This window comes from Rhinolophus sinicus, chromosome 4 (genome assembly GCF_057876585.1).
Source record: "Rhinolophus sinicus isolate RSI-liver-muscle chromosome 4, RSI-T2T, whole genome shotgun sequence".
NCBI classification, from domain to species: domain Eukaryota; kingdom Metazoa; phylum Chordata; class Mammalia; order Chiroptera; family Rhinolophidae; genus Rhinolophus; species Rhinolophus sinicus.
In genome coordinates, this window is record NC_142504.1 from 15,297,152 (window position 1) to 15,314,126 (window position 16,975).

Here is a 16,975-nt window from a genome sequence, read left to right on the forward strand (position 1 = left end):
TTTCTCAGTTAAACCTGAAAATCCCATGATTTAAATACCATCATTATCACCCTCCCAGTTTTATAGATGAGAATATTGAGGCATAGGGAGGTTAGGTAACTGCAATAAATAGCTGAGCTGGGATTCAAACACTTGGGGTCAAACTCCAGAGCCAGTGCCCTGAACCAGTTATTGTCTCCAGGCCAGTGAGTAATTTCCCTTAGCAAAGCAAATTTGAATTGGGTATCTCCCACTTTCAGCCAAATTATGTAATATGTGTTGTAGGTTTACTAAGTACAGTTGACCCTTGAACAACGCAGGGCGCCAACACCCCCACCCTTGCACAGTCAAGAAGCAGCATATAACTTTCGACTCTCCCCAAACTTGTTTCTCAGTATCCACAGGGGATTGGTTCAAGGACCCAAGAGTGCCAAATCAAGTCTCCTATATAAAATGGTGTAAATCAATGCATACAGTTGGCCCCCCACATCCGTGGACCTCCAACTGCAGGCCAAAAATAGTATAGCTATTTACTGGAAAAAAAGTGGTCCCATGCAGTTCAAACTGTTGTTCGGGAGTCAACTATAGGAAACTAATCAAAGGAATCAAAGGAGTATCTCAGTCTAAGCATCTCCAAAGTCTTTAGTATCTTCCCCCTCAAGCTTCTCTTCCCTTTTTCACTTAAATGACATTTTCATCCATTCATGATGAAATGAAATCTTGGAGTCATTTTTGGAGTCTTCCTTCCTAACCTCCACCCCACCTCACTGTATACTCCACCCCACCTCACTGTATAACCCAAATCACTTCATTCTACAAATACATATTGGGCAGTTACTATGGACAAAACCCTGTCTTCAGACCAGTCCTTCTCTTTATTCCCACAGCTAATGACCTAATTCATGCAAATGGGCTTGACCTTCTTTAACTTTTCTGTGCCCTAGTTTCCTCACTTGTAAAATCAGGTCAATCATACCTATCCCAGAGGACTATTTTGAGGATTAAATAAGTATGAAAAACACTTAGCACGGTAGTCAACAACTGTTAGGTATTTCTTCTAGGAACTAAACAATTCTTATGTGTGCTCATGCAGGTTTTCATTACGTTTGCTTTCCTAGCAAAAACAAGCTGTCATGGAGAAATAAAGACTCCAAATGAATAGGATTTCATACATTTGTGTTTCTCCAGGTGACCTGATTGCCTGCAGAAATCTTTCAATGTAATATAAATTCTTACAACACACAAAATCCCACCAAAAACCCCAACAACCCTCAGTCCCCCCTCAATTTTTCTATTAATTGATATGTTAATGGTTGTCATGGATCTGAACAGTACAGCCTTCAGAAGAGGGATCAAGCTACAAAGCATTAACAAGATAGATCGGCAGCTACTACAACTTCCTTGATTATACCAAATCAACTCCTGGCGCTTTAAGTTGTTCAGTGAATATTCAAAGGTACAAACTCATTTATTCAACAAAAGATAAAAGGGTCTAAGTATCATACAGGTTACATGTGAACACACATACTATTCATATTTCACTTAACATTAGATTCTTACATTTTGCTTGAAACCCAATTTTCATATTGCTTTAATAAAACAAAAACGTGTATTGTAAAAATCAAATATAATGTAAGACAGCCGTTCAGCTTTACCCATTAAAACACACACACAGAAATTTTGAAGTAAAATTAAGCACTATTTGTTAGTCTTCTAGGGGAAGGTAACAAATACATGAACCCAGCTAAGAGGAGCCTGATGGGACAAAGCAAACCTGAGTTGTTCGAGTAACAAATGCAAAAGGAAAATATAATAATGATCAAGCTCAAACTCATTTCCTCACATTTTCCTTTCCAACATATATCTTCATTGCCTACATAAGGTTCAAAAACTTCAAAGGACAGGGAGACCATCCTTTTAAATGTCTTACAGTTGCCCTAAAGGACTACTTCCCCTGATGATCATCCCTTTCCACCGCTGTCGCCGTATTTACTACACAAACACCCTGTGCGGTACTAGCGGGTCCTGTCAGAGTCACCAATAACCGGATTTCTGGTTTATAAACAAGGGACAGTCAAATGTTTTCAATTATAAAAGGAAAGCACAGGGAGGAGGGATAAAAAGTAGTGAGGGATCACATTACAACTTAAGGTTTTAAAAGTAGCTTATTGGATGATAAACTCCAAGCCAGTGTCCTCAATGGATTGAACTCAGGGATCTTGACAAACCAGTATTTGAACAGATTCCAGACCCTTTAGAAAAAAAAGAAAAGCTTCAGTTTTATCTGCTGGCCAACGTTTTTGTAGTGGTGTATGATTATTGTCTTTGATCCACAGGATTAGGGAAACTGCTACTTACACATCGGACTTCTTCACAGATATTTATGTCCATATTGGAAAACAAAAATCAGAAACCTTCGTAACAGGACAGGAAATCTTGAAGACAAAGACTGACAAGAGTTGACCACATAAAAATAAAAAAATTTGGTACAACTAAGATACCATAAATCATGTCAAAATACAAACAGTAAGAGAAACTTTGTAAGACAAAAAAACTTAAGTGTTAATATTCTTACTACAAAAGGAACACCTTACTGAGAGGTTGGTTCCCAGACCCAATTCCCATGTCTTTGGAGACTCCCCACACCAACAAGCAATTCCTGGATGCCAGCAGGGTGTCTGAGAATTCAGCTCAATTCTGGCATTATCTTCCCAGGATTAAAATTAGATTCCATAGGTGAAGAGCGTAGGTTCCACAAGACAATACTGCCCCCCACCTCAGATGCCAGTCACAAGCCCAGGCTATTACCTGTGCTTCTGATCTGCCACACACCGCATGTTCCAGCGAACCCCTGCAACTCAGGATGCCAGTCAAGTCCAGGCTGTTCCCTGTGTCGGCACAAATCAGAGGCCCCGTGACTCCCTCCTCCTGGGGCTCAATTTGCTACACCAGCTCACAGAACTCAAGAAAAGCCATTTTACTCACTAGATTACCAATTTACTACAGAGGGTATTAAAGGATACATGTCAACAGCCAGATGAAGAGATCCCCAGGGAGAGGTTTGGAAGCAAGGAGCTTGTGTCCTTGTGGATCTCGGGGACACAGGAAAGTGTTCTGGTCCCCCAACTTGGAAGTTCTCTGAAAAAGGGCCCATGAGCTGATCTTTTTGGGGTTTTTGTGGAGGTTTCATTAGGTAGTCATGACTGACTAATACATTGGCAATTGACTCAATAAGCCCCTCTCCCCTCCCTAGAAATCAGGGAATGGGATAGAAAGTTCCAATCCTCCATAATGACATTGGTTGGCTCCTATTGGCAACCAGCCCCCATCCTTAGGTGCTTTCCCAAAGGCACCTCATCAACATAAAAGACCTGCTGCATCACCCAACATTCAGTAACTTCCAAAGGTTTTAGGAGCTAAGCCAGAAATGTTTAGCCCTAATATAAACCACCAGTATTACATCTACCAATTAAAAAAATTTTATGAAACTGGCAATTTATAGATGAGGCAATGCAAAGTCATTAAGCGTGAAAAGAATGCTCAACAAAAACATCGCAGACATGCAAATTAAAACAAGATGCCATTGAAATGGCTAAAAATAAGATCAGTATTATCAATCTGAAGTACAAGTGAGGACGTGAGGCAATGGCTACTGATGGAAGAATAAATCAGTACAAGTTTGACTTCACTGACTCCACCTACATCTACTTAAGTGTCACTATACATTCTGTACAAGAATGTTCACATTAATCTTATAAACAACCCAAGTATTCATACCCAGCAATTGGTTAAGTTGGGGAAACTCCATACAACAGCCTATGCCTAAAAGACATTTTTATTACTGAATACAAGGCACTGTTCTAAGTGACTCACACGTATACATTTCTTTATAGAAACCCATGACTTATCTATTTTACAGATGAGAAACTGAGGCATACAGGTGAACTTGTTGAGACTATGCTACACTGATAGAACTTGGAAGGGGCCAGATCCAAGGAATGTAGACAACGTCTAGAAATAGAAAAAGACAATGAAACAGATTTTGCCATTAGAGCCTTGGGAAGGAACCATCGGTTACCTTGACTTCAGCCCAGTGAGACCGACTTTAGGCTTCTGTCCTCCAGATCTGTTAATAAATTTGTGTTGTTTTAAGCAATTCAATTTTTGGCGAGTATTACAGTACCAAGAAATACAACATAATAAGGCATAATAAAATTGTTTCCAGAAATGCCCTTACTAAAGTTCAATGTAGGGGCATTAATATCGGATATGAACAGGTCTTATCACCTATGAATCCTGTTGACAGCAGTACTTGGTCTATAATAACCAGCTTAGCATAATTTCTTTTCATTTTTAAATTGAGGTATAATTAACATATAGACATTATGTTAGTTTCAGGTATACAGCATAGTAATTCAGTGTTTGTATATATTGTGAAATGCCTTCCTTTTCTGTGTGGATTTTGGAAATTAGCAGAAATGTGCCCAGCACAAAAGGATCAGTCCTATCAGAATACCTGTTTTCCAGATGGCAGTTTTCACAAACTAGATTCTAAATAACAAAATACCACTTTAAAGGAGCAAATGCCTCTTAGGCATCACACAAAACTAATTTTTATCTCCCCCAAAAAAACATTTTTGTGGAAATACCTGTGTGTGGATGTTTACACTCCTACTGTAAAGGCAATCAGATAAAGAAAAAGTCTAATCACATAAAGGAATATAAAACTATTTATTGACCACTGTTTACCAGTATTTACAATAAAGTAAACAATATACAGCTGGATACCATTCTGATTACTACAGTTCTTGTTTTTCCTGGCTTCTGCTGCACCAGTAATCCAAATACTTAGATTAAGCCTACAAGTAAGGAATGAGCTGAAGAAAAAACATGCAGGTCAAAAAGAGTTTAGATCATAAAAGTTTGTTCACCCATTTATTCCAGCAGATCCTAAACTGCCAAGTCTCTAACCTTCGTTCCATGAACGAAGTCTTACACATTCCATGAATACTGACCCTTTAGTCAATACAGCAAAAGGATTTCAACTTGTAAAGGAGGAAGTCTTGCTCACCTACTTAAAACACACCAGGATTTGCCTAGTTTTCTCATTTGGGTGGGATGGTTGTTGGTAGTGACAAAATTTTCCTTTAAGGGGTTTTGCCAATAAACTTGCGTTTATACGACTGTAGACATGAAGTCTGATATATATGGCTGCTTTTAAATCGTCTAATTTTAACTGCTTACATTTTATTTGGAATTGCCCAATTAGTTACAAATTATCTATGTAATTTCAAACATTAAAGCTTCAGGAAAAATTTCAATTTCACTTGAAGTGTTTCTAAGGTTGCTGAAAACGATGACGTCCCAGAAACATGGGCTCATCCATGGTCGTGAAATGCTTTTTATTGTAGTAAATGTTAAGAAAAGAAAGAAAACCATTTCTATGTATACACATCCCCAACCCCCTAAATAAACAAAAACCCCCAGAATGATCCTTAGGCATATATGAGTTAAACACAAATTCTGACTGAGTAATGACAGTGGAGATTTCCCCCAACATTTAGAAAAGCTGTTATTTAACGCAGAGGAAAAAATATACCATGGCATCAAATGTCCTTTTCTGATGAATGAAGCAACTACAGAAAGCTTCTGTTCAAAGTAACCAGTGCTATAGATGCAAAACGACCCCCCACGAGTCCCCCAATACTACTTCAAAACAAACATATCAAACTTGATTTTCATTAGAATGTTATTTCTTCACGCTAATAAATCAAAAAAACCAAGACCGAGATTTTATATATATATATAAATATATATAAAAAGCAACGCAAATAATTATTGGGCTTCGTCTTCTGGACAAGAATGCCAAGTTAGTCTCTCTTCATAAAAAGCAATTACAATTTGAGGACACTTCATATTTGCCTCTTTCGCCAGCACCAAATCTGCCTCATCTGAATCTTTCCTGTTGTGAGGAAAAAAAAAAAACTCAGTTAAAAGTCTAAACGCTTCTTCTGCAACTGAGAATCATTCATTCAAGATATCGTAACTTAATCGAAGCTTATTTAAGTGCTTCAGGAGGGTTATACAGTACTTGGGCCGGTGTTCCAATAAAGGTTCATTTTATAAAACAGGCCAGTTTGCCAATCTTTGCTTTGAAACATCATTAGCAAAAGAAACTAGAATCATCCTTTCAGCAGATTTTTAAAAAACACGCCCATCTATTTGTACTTTATAATTTAACAGCAATCACCCACACTTACCATTTCATGAGAAACATTAATTCTCCACTGCTATCTGTGGCACCAATTATTCGTTCAGGATCAAGACCTCTGGCAAAGCCTCTTGGTTTATCAGCCTGTTAAAAAGAGGTTAAATGATTATTTACATAAATGTTTCTAATCATTTTTCCAAGCAGCAAATGAATAATATTAACTTCCAATTTGCCTTCATGATATACAGCTTTTAAATAAAAACCTTCCAATAGTGAAACAGAAATAATTAGAGCAGAGCCTGTATTTAGTACTAAAACACATCATAATTTCCATTAATCTTATAAGGAAGAAAAAAAAATCTGAATGTCTACAAGTATTCTGAATTAAGAAAAGAGACAAACTAATCCCTTTATTTCTAGTAACTCTAATCAATTAATAATGATAAATCTTTGAACATTAACATTTCAAATCACTTTCAGGAATTAATCTAAATTACTCACATATTTAAAGCACATGCAAAAATACAAATAGTAAAATAGTAAAAACTTTAAAACTTAGACTAATCAGTATTATAATCAATTTGAATTACAGGAAATCTTACAAAACACTTAGTATAATCCAGTGATTTTCAAAGTGTGGTCTGAGGACTCCTGGGAATCCCTGATACCCTTTTTGGGAGGATCTATCTGTAAGGTCCCCTCTCTTTATTCATATACGTGACTCTAGATTGCCTTCATATACCTCCACCAAACATAACACAGCAAATGAAATACAGAAGTAGAAGTGTCTTCTATTAAACCAGACACTGAAAAGATTTGCAAAACTGTAAAATGCCGCTCTTCATACTTAAAAGTTAGGTTTTGTCATTCTTAACTGAACACAAATATTTTAGAAATTTGTTTTAATTTCTACTAGCTATTGATAGGTATAACTTATATACACAAATGTTCTTTGGAATCCTCAATAATATTCTAGACACCAAAAAAGTTTAAGAATTGATTAGATGAACAAATCCTTTCTCCCTACCAGACTTTTACACCGACGTCCCAGGTTCTAGAGTCAGGTTACCTGGGTTAGTTAGAATGATGGTTCTAACCTTTACTAGCTGTGTGGCTTTGGGCAAGTTGACCTCTTTGTGGTTCAGGTTACCTATAAAATAGGAATAATTATACTACGTCTCATAGACATTTCATAGTATATGAAATACAAATTATTATTTGGAACGCTTTGGCACAATGTACAGGCTTACTTAATACAGGTTAACTAACTATTGTTGACCATGTGGTTGACTTTTAAATTGTGCACAGTAGTCCCGTTATCTGCAGGGAATATATTCCAAGACCCCCACTGGATGCCTGAAACCGCATATAGTACTAAACTCTAAATACAGTTTTTTCCCTATACACACATACATACACACCTAATAAAGTTTAATTTATAAATTAAGCACAATAAGACTAAATAAGATACAATACACTGTAGTTAGATGAATGTGGTCTCTGTCTCGCTCAAAATACCTTATTGTACTGTCCTCACACCCTCCTTGTGATGCCACGAGCTGGTACAAAGCCCCCCTGGTGACAGCAGTGATGGAAGCCCTGTGTTATAGCACTAGGCTACTAGGGACCTGCTGATGTCAGGAAGATCACCTGCTGCGGGGAGCCTGGGTCACTGAGCCAGGACCATGTTAGTGGATGGGGAAATTTAGTATTTTCAGATCCCACTTGGTCACAGGTAACTGAAACCGCAGATAAGAGGGGACTACTGTATACTAATTCTTAACACTGTTACTTTCTTTGCTTTGGCTGCTAAAGTATTCAGAACCAAATTTGAAGCCAACCTGTTTCTCATCTGTAAAATGGGGTAACACCTATAATCTTACGAAATGTCATGAAGGTTTAATGAACTATCTGTAAAATACTTGCCATCTAGTTCAGATGATCAAATTTTAAATCCAAAGACATTATCAATAAATCTGTATTGTATGTTTGGTCCCCAAATCTAGATACTAATTCAGAACCAAGACCCTTTTTCCAAATTGCCATGATAGTCCAGTAAGCAGCGCAAGTATAATGTGTTTTGAAGTTAAGGGTAGAAGCAAGGAGTTGTGTTTTGCCCAAAGCCACAGACACTAGTGAAGCCACGACTGGATGAAAATATACATGCAGTGAATAAACCAACTGTCTCAATTCATGCCAATAAAATATAAAAAAATTTATTATCAAAGATTATACACTTCAAAATCAAAGTATTGTTTGGCAATACTTTGATGACACGAAGATCATATGCCAAAGTACTTTCTGGTGGGGTCAGTGCCATTCATGGTCTGCAATCAGGATGTGCTATGTGGACTGTTTTCATAGTACTGTAAGGGGTTTCAAAGATTTAAGGTTAGTGTTCTTTGTATTTAGGACTGTTAGACTTGGACCACTGGAAATTGTGTCATCGAAGGACCATATTCACCAATCTACCTAAAATAACACTACCACAATTTAAATGGTGTAAGCATTTATTGCACATTTATACAATGCAGGCTAAAACCACACCTACCCTTTTTGTCTTATAATATCAAGCATTAAAAAAAAAGACTTTTAAATGACATTTTAAAAGTATTTGAGTTTTTAAAAGTATACTAAAAGTATTTCAAAAGTCAAGCCATCAACCTTTCACAAAAAGCCAGTTTGGTGGGCAATATTTTATACTTACAGCATCTCTTTTCTTCTTTGATTTGCTGTCTTCAGACTCACTGTCAGATAAAGACTTTCTTTTTGTACCATCTTTTTCTTTACCAGCTTTTTGAGAATTAAGAAATGCTTCAATTAACTCTGGACAATCTAAATTTTCTTCAGGTTCCCAAGTATTATCAGCACTGTGTTCAGTTAAAAAAAAAAAAGTTCAATTAAACATGGTTTATCACCATCACCCAGATCCATTTAATAAATCTTAAAAAAGTCCTCTGTACTCCAGATGCTAACCATTTCCTCCCTACCCCTCACATTCTTTTGAGACAATCTAGCTGATCATACTTCCCTTTTGTCTTCTTTCACAGCCCTACCTAAGAGGGCAATGTGCTATATTACCTCTAAGTTAACTGAACCTGACTCTAGCAGAGTAATTAGAGCTACTACCGTGTTTCCCCGAAAATACGACCTAGCCGGACCATCAGCTCTAATGCATCTTTTGGAGCAAAAATTAATATAAAACCGGGTATAATAAATATAACATAACATAATATACCAGGTCTTATTTTAATATAAGACTAGGTCTTATATTTTTTTGCTCCAGAACACACATTAGAGCTGATGGCCTGACTAGGTTTTATTTTCGGGGAAACAGTATTTTTCCAAATCGTGGGGACAAACCACTTCAGAATTTCTTTGGAAGGGCTTTTTAAAAAGGTGGATTCCCGATTCCCATCCCAATTACTTTACCAGATTAATTAGAATATACATAGGGATGGGGCCTCCAATACTGTTTTAAAATGTAATTCTGAGGCTTTTTCCAATGTGAGACAGTATTTTCAATTTCTGCTGAGTGCTCAAATTGGGAAATGACATAAAGCAGAGGCTGGCAACCAACTAGTTGAATCTAGTCTTTTGTATGGCTGGCAAACTAAGAATGTTTTTTACATTTTTAAATGGTTGGGAGAAAAATTTCAAAATGAAAATTATAAAATTCGAATTTCAGGGCCCATAAATAACGTGTTATTAGAATATAGTCATGCTCATTGAACGTATTGCCAATTGCTGCTTTGTACTACATTTGCAGCGTTGAGTAGTTGTGCAGAGACCTATGAACCGTAAAGCCTAAAGTATTTATTTACTACATGATTCTTTTTTTTTTTTTTACTATATGATTCTGTAAGGAAAAAATTTGCCAATCCCTGATATAATAAGGCTGAGATGATCATTTCCTAGTATTTTTCAGAAGGGCAGGGAAGAAAATAAGTATCAATTACCAAATGTGAAAGATCATCCTTCATTACTGATAGGCTTGCTAACTTTGTGTGCTCTGATCCAAAAAAACCTTTACACAGATAGAATGAAATTAATCATTCTAGAGATGCTGCAAAAGGTTACAACAGTTCTGGTTACAACCTGCTGTTAATATTCTGAGATTCCTAAATTAGAGGGTGAAGGAGAAAAAAAGAGCTGAAGTGGAGCCCCATTTCTGCAGTGTTGTTTCCATTGGAGCCTTCCACATTACCTAATACATTATACCGCACACAGCAGGTTCTCAATCATTAAGTTTGGGGAGAAAGAGGAAGAAGTCAGTTTCCTGACATTCTGATGGGCAGAACAAACAGCTTTTAGCGTCTCATGAGATAAAAAACAAACCATATGTCTACGATATGAAGGTTATCACTTCTTTGGCCAACTGGTTAAATCTAATTTTAAAACAGTTTGAACTCATTTTTGCTTGGTTTAGCTATCTGTAGGAAGTTTTTCTAGAGGTAAATTATGAATTTATAACATACCCTTAAGCTCAACTAAGGGTACTGGAAAGATAAAACAGGGAAACCTCAATCTTCCTCTCAACTCAGAATTCCCAAATTGTAATGCAGGTTGCTTTAAAATATGACTGGTGGGGGGAAGCAGTAGGTAACAGATATACGAAGCTTAATTATTTAACCATCATATTCCCCATCTCCACCATGCTCAGAAAATTTTTGATCTCTACCTATCCCTTTTCAATAGTTGCCACCCGTGGAGCCTTGCTGTTTTTTGGAGCGTAGGGCAGAAGAATCCAAGCAGATTAGCACACAATATATGTAAGTATAAGAGTATACTTTCTGCATGTAAGTTATTCACAAGACAGCAAACATTACAGAGTGGTTATGAAAGCAATTAGTAACAAGGAACAGGAGGAAAAAGGGAGCTTAAAAAGTGCCCAGACTCTACTTCTGAGACATTAGGATATAGTAAACTTGGTGAAACACCCAGGTCATAATGTGCACTGTTTAAGACCCACTTGTCTATCTTATATAGCTTCCATGTTTTTTAGTGCCCTCTGTATGTAGGAAAACAATGTAGATGTTATTCTAATTAGTACAATACCTAACTACATTCCAATGTATCATACAGTAAACTAGAGCCTCTAATTCTATAAATTTGACTCTCCAAGGTAATCAATTAGTCTCAACTCTGCTTGGTTGCAACTCTGTAGGCTAAAGACTTGGTTCTTTTTTTAAAAGATCTCAAACAAGCTACCATGGGTTAAAGGTGTCTCTAAATTTAAAGAAACCTATGGGAAAACTGATAGAAGCTCTCCGGCTAAAAACAAATCTTAAATACCACTTAAGTGCAGTTAAACATATAACAAAAGCACTGAGGATTCTTACTCTGTGAATCCCTTCCACTTCAGGAAATACTCCACCTTCCCATTCACCACGCGTCGGTCCAGTACTTTTTCCACCACAAATTCTTCAGGCTCTGCCTCTTCAACTTTTTTACTTTTCCCATTCTGTTTCTTTCCCATCTTTTGCTAAAACAAAAGAGAATTAAGAAACATCTTTTTTTGATTTTTGAGTACATTTAAAAGGCTAAATTGCTTCTATTATTGTTGCATTTGACACCTAAATTTTCACTTATTTCAGGATAGATACCTTCTAAAAAGATGTCAACAGATGATCAATAAAAGAAAGGAATGCTTAAGTCTGTTGATTTAGCCTAAATCCATCACTCACCACTCTTCACTGAAATAGTACAATCAAAAACACTAAATGGAAATACTGATGTCTTATTTCTACTTAATGTATAAGACCAGTTTACCAGTGTTTTCACTTGTTTTAACAAAATAGCCACAGACTAGGAAGTATTAGAGGATATACCGTTTCCCCGAAAATAAGACCTCGCCAGACAATCAGCTCTAATGCATCTTTTGGAGCAAAAATTAATAAGACCCAGTCTTATTTTACTATAAGACCACATATAATATAATACTGGGTCTTACATTAATTTTTGCTCCAAAAGACACATTAGAGCTGATTGTCTGGTGAGGTCTTATTTTTTGGGAAACACGGTAGAGGAAAGATTAAGTAGCAGTGACAGGTCTTACCAAGTGAATCTTAGACGTGTTAAAACTATAGCTCCCAAACACTAAGACCCGCTTTGGCAATTCAAACACTAATGTTAAAAGCCACAATACAGAAAAATAGGTAACCGCCAATAATTGAAAAACGTAGTTCAGAAATCCTGGTATCAACAGCAGGGCCAACCAAAGAGACGATGAATAGGTTATTTTTTCCATAATTTCTGTTGATAACATTACTGACCACTTAGTACAAAGCTATAATGCTGCCATTTCAAGAGGCCAAAAATGCTACATCAGTTTAACTCTGTAGGGGAAAAAAAAAAATCTTTCTTGGTTTCTCAAGAGTCTAAACTGGTAGCCAACAAAATTCACTTTAAAAAAGTTTTAGCTTTTTCAATTTTTTTAAAGTGTAACACCATTTGAGAGAAGCAGGAAACCAAGCTCAACCTGCTATTTTCCAATAACACAAACAGATTTGTTACCAGAAGACTGAAAATGGATAAATTAAAACAACAAACAAACTGGTCAATTAGAAGAGACAAAGGTGGGAGGGAATCCCAAATGTTACGCTCATTTTATAATCATTTAATCTTAAAACAGGTGCTATTAAATCTTAATTGTCTAGTCACTAAAGTCATCCCTCAATATAGTATGCAAGCAGAAAAATGTAACGGCAATTACACAATATTGCAAAAGGACAGTAAAACTATGTGTAGTCATCTAGAGGTACACATATAAGTGAAAATCCTCTGGAATTTAAAAACACACAAAGATTTTATTTTGTTGGATACTATCTTTAAGTCAGGTCTTACAATTTTCATTAGTCAAGATACTTAGGTACTGCATCCAGTCTGATAGCTTTCTGCTTCTATACAGTACAGGAAGGTAAGAATAGTGGGAAGAGTGAATGAGGAAATACTGGTGTGGATAAATGCTTACTGGATACTGATCCTAAATAATAAACAAAATAGCTATGTCCATGAAGATGAGAGAGTAACAGAATAAAGAGGATGATAAAAACACAGAAAATGAAAAGGATAAACCCTGATAAAAAATTGGCATAAAAAAATGAAGTACTACGATTGTACTCACAAGCTAGTTTCAAGCACTCTTTTTCTTTTTAAAGGAAAATTCACCCACTTTCCCCTTTAAGTTATAGCACACTTTATCTCACAACATTAATAATTTTAAAAAGATTAAAATACTTGCGTGCAAAAACGATTTAATTTTAACAGAAGCACCTATTTACTTCCTGTATCTACATTCATTCTCAAAGCATTAGAAACAGCATATTCCTTTCCCGTCCAATATTTGGGCACAGTTGATCAGAAAGCCAATTCAATTAGTTTACTGATTATGGAAATTTGAAGGACAGTTCAAACCTGAAGGGGCATAGAAGATGCTTTGTACTTTTTCCATTGATGGCTTTGATGGGAATCATTTGTGCCATAGAGACTCACCAGCAAGGCTTTATATTTCATTTCGATGTTCCCCAGGATATTTCATTTAGATGTGCAATCTAATGATAGCACAAATTAAAAATCACCAACTTGTCCTTTTTGGTGTGAAATCCAAGGGGAGAATATACACAAACCAAAATCAAATGTTTTGCTTGATTTAGATGTTAACATTCACCTTCATATAATTGCAATTATTAACAACACAATGTGTTAGAAGTAGATACTGTGGAAACCATACCTTTGAATTTCGTGAGTTTTATATGAACACTCCAGTGTTTTTAAAAAAACTTCTAACTTGACGTGGCTGAATATACATATGTCTTTACACATTTACAGAACTTTCAATGAAGTCTAAGAATGCAAGCTTTGGGTTTAAGAAACTAGAGAGAAAAAATGTAACTGCTCAGAAGTTTCAATAGATCTACTCTCCTTCCTGGACATATGTGCCATTTTGTTCATTTTGTATTATCAAAAAAACACTGCAATGATTTCAATTTAAGGCCCTTTTGTATTTTTAGAATGAGCAAGTTTGAAATATGATAAAGCGACCAAAGTAATTTGATTCAGTGACTTTGCCCCACTTAAGTGTACAAGGTACATGCTCAATTAAATTGGCCAATACTGAAAATACTTTATTTCCCTAGAATTCAGTATGGTGATGGAGATAATTATGCCAATCAACAAGGGCTTTGCTGCTTTGTCTATGCTTGTAACGTATTTTTTATGCTATATAAATTTGTGCATTTTTACTTCAAGATATACTTGGTGACACTCATACTGTGCTATTCTTCCAACGCTAGGTTCCTTTAATTGAATTAAGACACTATTAAGCCAAGCCAATAAATGTCTCAACGTAATGATTTCATTTTTGTCCCTAGTTTCCCCCGTAACATTGAGGAGAGAATGGACTGCAGAATATATAAATGGATGTAAATTTCTCAATCACCGACATGCAAAGTTATAATTTTGGGGGGAAAATTTTGAGTTAGATCCTTACACATTTGAGGTTTTTGTTAACTTACCAAGGTAGTTTTATTGGAGGCCATTTTTTATTGCGGACTTGAAGAGCTACTGCTAAAAAAATGCATGACAATTAAAAGAAAGTTTGCATGATACAAAAAGATAGCTAAACACAAGTTTTGTTTGGATTCCAACCCCCACCTATGTAGCCCATATTATCACACTTATACTGTACAAATCCATATAAGATTTGAGTTCCTAAGTTATTAGTGATATATGTCTGATAGTATATCAGTGTTCTAACCAAGTGGGCCTTGAAAACCTTACTAGGAACGCTGGACTCTGAGACACCCTTACAGGACAAAAATTAGTAGACAGGTATTCTTCCAGTCCACATCCTATTTCTACCATATTCAGCATTTCTTTAAAAATGGCCAAACATCTTGGTTCAAAATCAGACACAATTACTCCATGAAAATGGTAAACTACCGTGAATTTTTCCTCTAGACCTCTTAACAGTCTTAAGAATTGACTAGGTAATCCCAACTTGGTCTCTTCTTGGAAAGCCTCCCTCTTTCCAGTCACTAGTTAAAAAACTAAAGGAAAAAACACAGCAAGATGCTTCAGTCCCATTTTGTGCCACTTTAAAAAACAAATCACCTCTTCTGTCCGTCCATCTGCTCCCGCTAGCCCCAGACCCCGCCCCCCACACGGGAGCTAAGGCCTCGTGGTCAGCGCATCCGCGGGGAGAAACAAAGGCCGCGGCGCGGGGGTTCAAGGGCACTGCGCCACGGGGCCCGCGCCTACTCCCGCCCCACGGCGGCCACGTAACGGAGCGCCCGCCGCAGCCTCCGGACTGCGGGCCGCGCGCAGGCACTCGGGCCACGCAGATGCGGGAAAATGCAAGCCCTCCCGGGAGGCCCCAGTCTCCAACCAGGCCGGGAGGGGGAGAAGGGCCTCTCATCTAGATCGGGGATGGGGGAGGGGAGGAAATACGCTTTGTCTAGAAATAAGGCGGCTGTCGCCACAGCTCTTTATCCTGTCAAAGACAGTCTCATCCCCCCCAGCAAACTACAGGCACCGGGCCAACGCCAGGCCCGCGGCGGGGTCTTCGCTCGCCTGTTTCTTTCCCCCCAGCTCACGCCTCGGGGGTCGGGTGGGGAAGGGTGAGAGCGGGAACGGGGTGGGGGGGGGGGTCTCTGTGGCGCATTTTAAGCGCCACCTCCGAGTGATCGCTAGAGAGAAAGAAAAACACCGACTTCACCGCCTCGGAGGTGCTCCGGGTCTCGCCTCTGCAGCGTCTCCGGCCCTGCGCGCCTTCAGCTCGAGCCACATCCGAGGGGGAGGGGGGCCGAGAAGCTGCGCGCGGGGCTGCGGCCGCGGGAGTGGGGGGGGGGGGTTTGGCACCGCCCACGTCGGGCGGGCACGAGGGGCGGAGCAGGCGGGAGCGCGCCCGGCGGGGGGGAGGGGCTGGAGGTCGCGCTGTGCCCGCCGGGAACCAGAGCACAGACCTGTGGGGAGGGGGGCGGCGACAGTGGCATTTACCTTTCGCGGGGTGGCGCTTGGTGGTCCCGGGAGGGGAGGGAGAGGGAAGGAGGGGCGAGGGCGGTGACCAGAGTTTTCTCGGCGGAGGAGTTTCACCTTCGCAGCAGCAGCGCTGGCGCCAAAACCAGGCTCCGCCCACTTCCTCGCTTCTGGGGGTGGGTGCCTCCAAACGCTGGGGAGGGGTGAAGAAAAACATAGCTGGGGGACAATCGGGAACTAATGAGTGCCCATTTCCGCCCACCCTCTCTGAAAACGTCTAAACCCGAGTGCTGGCCCCCAAAATTGTTAGCCAGGGTTATGTTGATGGAGCGTCAAGTGTAATTTGTGGACTAGAAGTCGCTTCGAGGGTTCCCGGAAGGGGCCGAGTCAGGCCTCAGCGCAGGGGGAGGGGGAGGGGAGGAAAAACGCAGGGGGAGGCTACAAATATTTTTATGGAGGGAGATTGCGAGGTGGGGGAGATTATCAAAATCAGTATTGCAGGGACCACTTCCCGGGTTGAAGAGGCTGGACCTCTGTGCTGTGGATTACGCTCCACCCGACATCGTTAATTTCAAATTGCGCGACCGTTTCTCACCTGCCCTGCGCTAAGGCAGGGGCTGGACCCAATTCCGAGATAGGAAAATACGCAGGACTCGAGCCTTTCGCAATTCACTGATCACATTTACGCAAGTGACGTCAAGCACTACCGTTTGCCGTAAGGGAGGGAGGCGTACGTAATTGGCGTAAAAGGGGCCTAGAGCTTTCCCGCTATTGGCGGCGGTTAGGACGTTTACGCAACGGCCTGAC

At 38.9% G+C, this 16,975-nt stretch overlaps 1 protein-coding gene across 4 annotated transcripts; it reads right to left on the reverse strand.

Moving 5' to 3' along the window:
• Positions 1 to 4,691: 4,691 nt before the first annotated feature.
• Positions 4,692 to 16,316, reverse strand: CBX3 (chromobox 3). Of its 4 annotated transcripts, none has more exons than XM_074340893.2 (6): positions 16,190 to 16,316; positions 14,707 to 14,758; positions 11,533 to 11,675; positions 8,898 to 9,060; positions 6,240 to 6,334; positions 4,692 to 5,941 (listed from the first exon to the last, which is right to left on the reverse strand). In XM_074340893.2, the coding sequence occupies exons 2-6, from the start codon at positions 14,728 to 14,730 to the stop codon at positions 5,815 to 5,817; spliced, it is 552 nt and encodes a 183-aa protein (XP_074196994.1). In that variant the 5' UTR covers positions 14,731 to 14,758; positions 16,190 to 16,316; the 3' UTR covers positions 4,692 to 5,814. The 4 variants fall into 4 exon arrangements, with proteins under 4 accessions (XP_074196994.1, XP_074196995.1, XP_074196992.1 ...); XM_074340894.2 differs by having other exon boundaries at positions 14,707 to 14,755; positions 16,190 to 16,285; XM_074340891.2 differs by lacking the exon at positions 16,190 to 16,316 and adding an exon at positions 15,904 to 16,050 and having other exon boundaries at positions 14,707 to 14,755.
• Between the last annotated feature and the right edge of the window lie 659 nt (positions 16,317 to 16,975).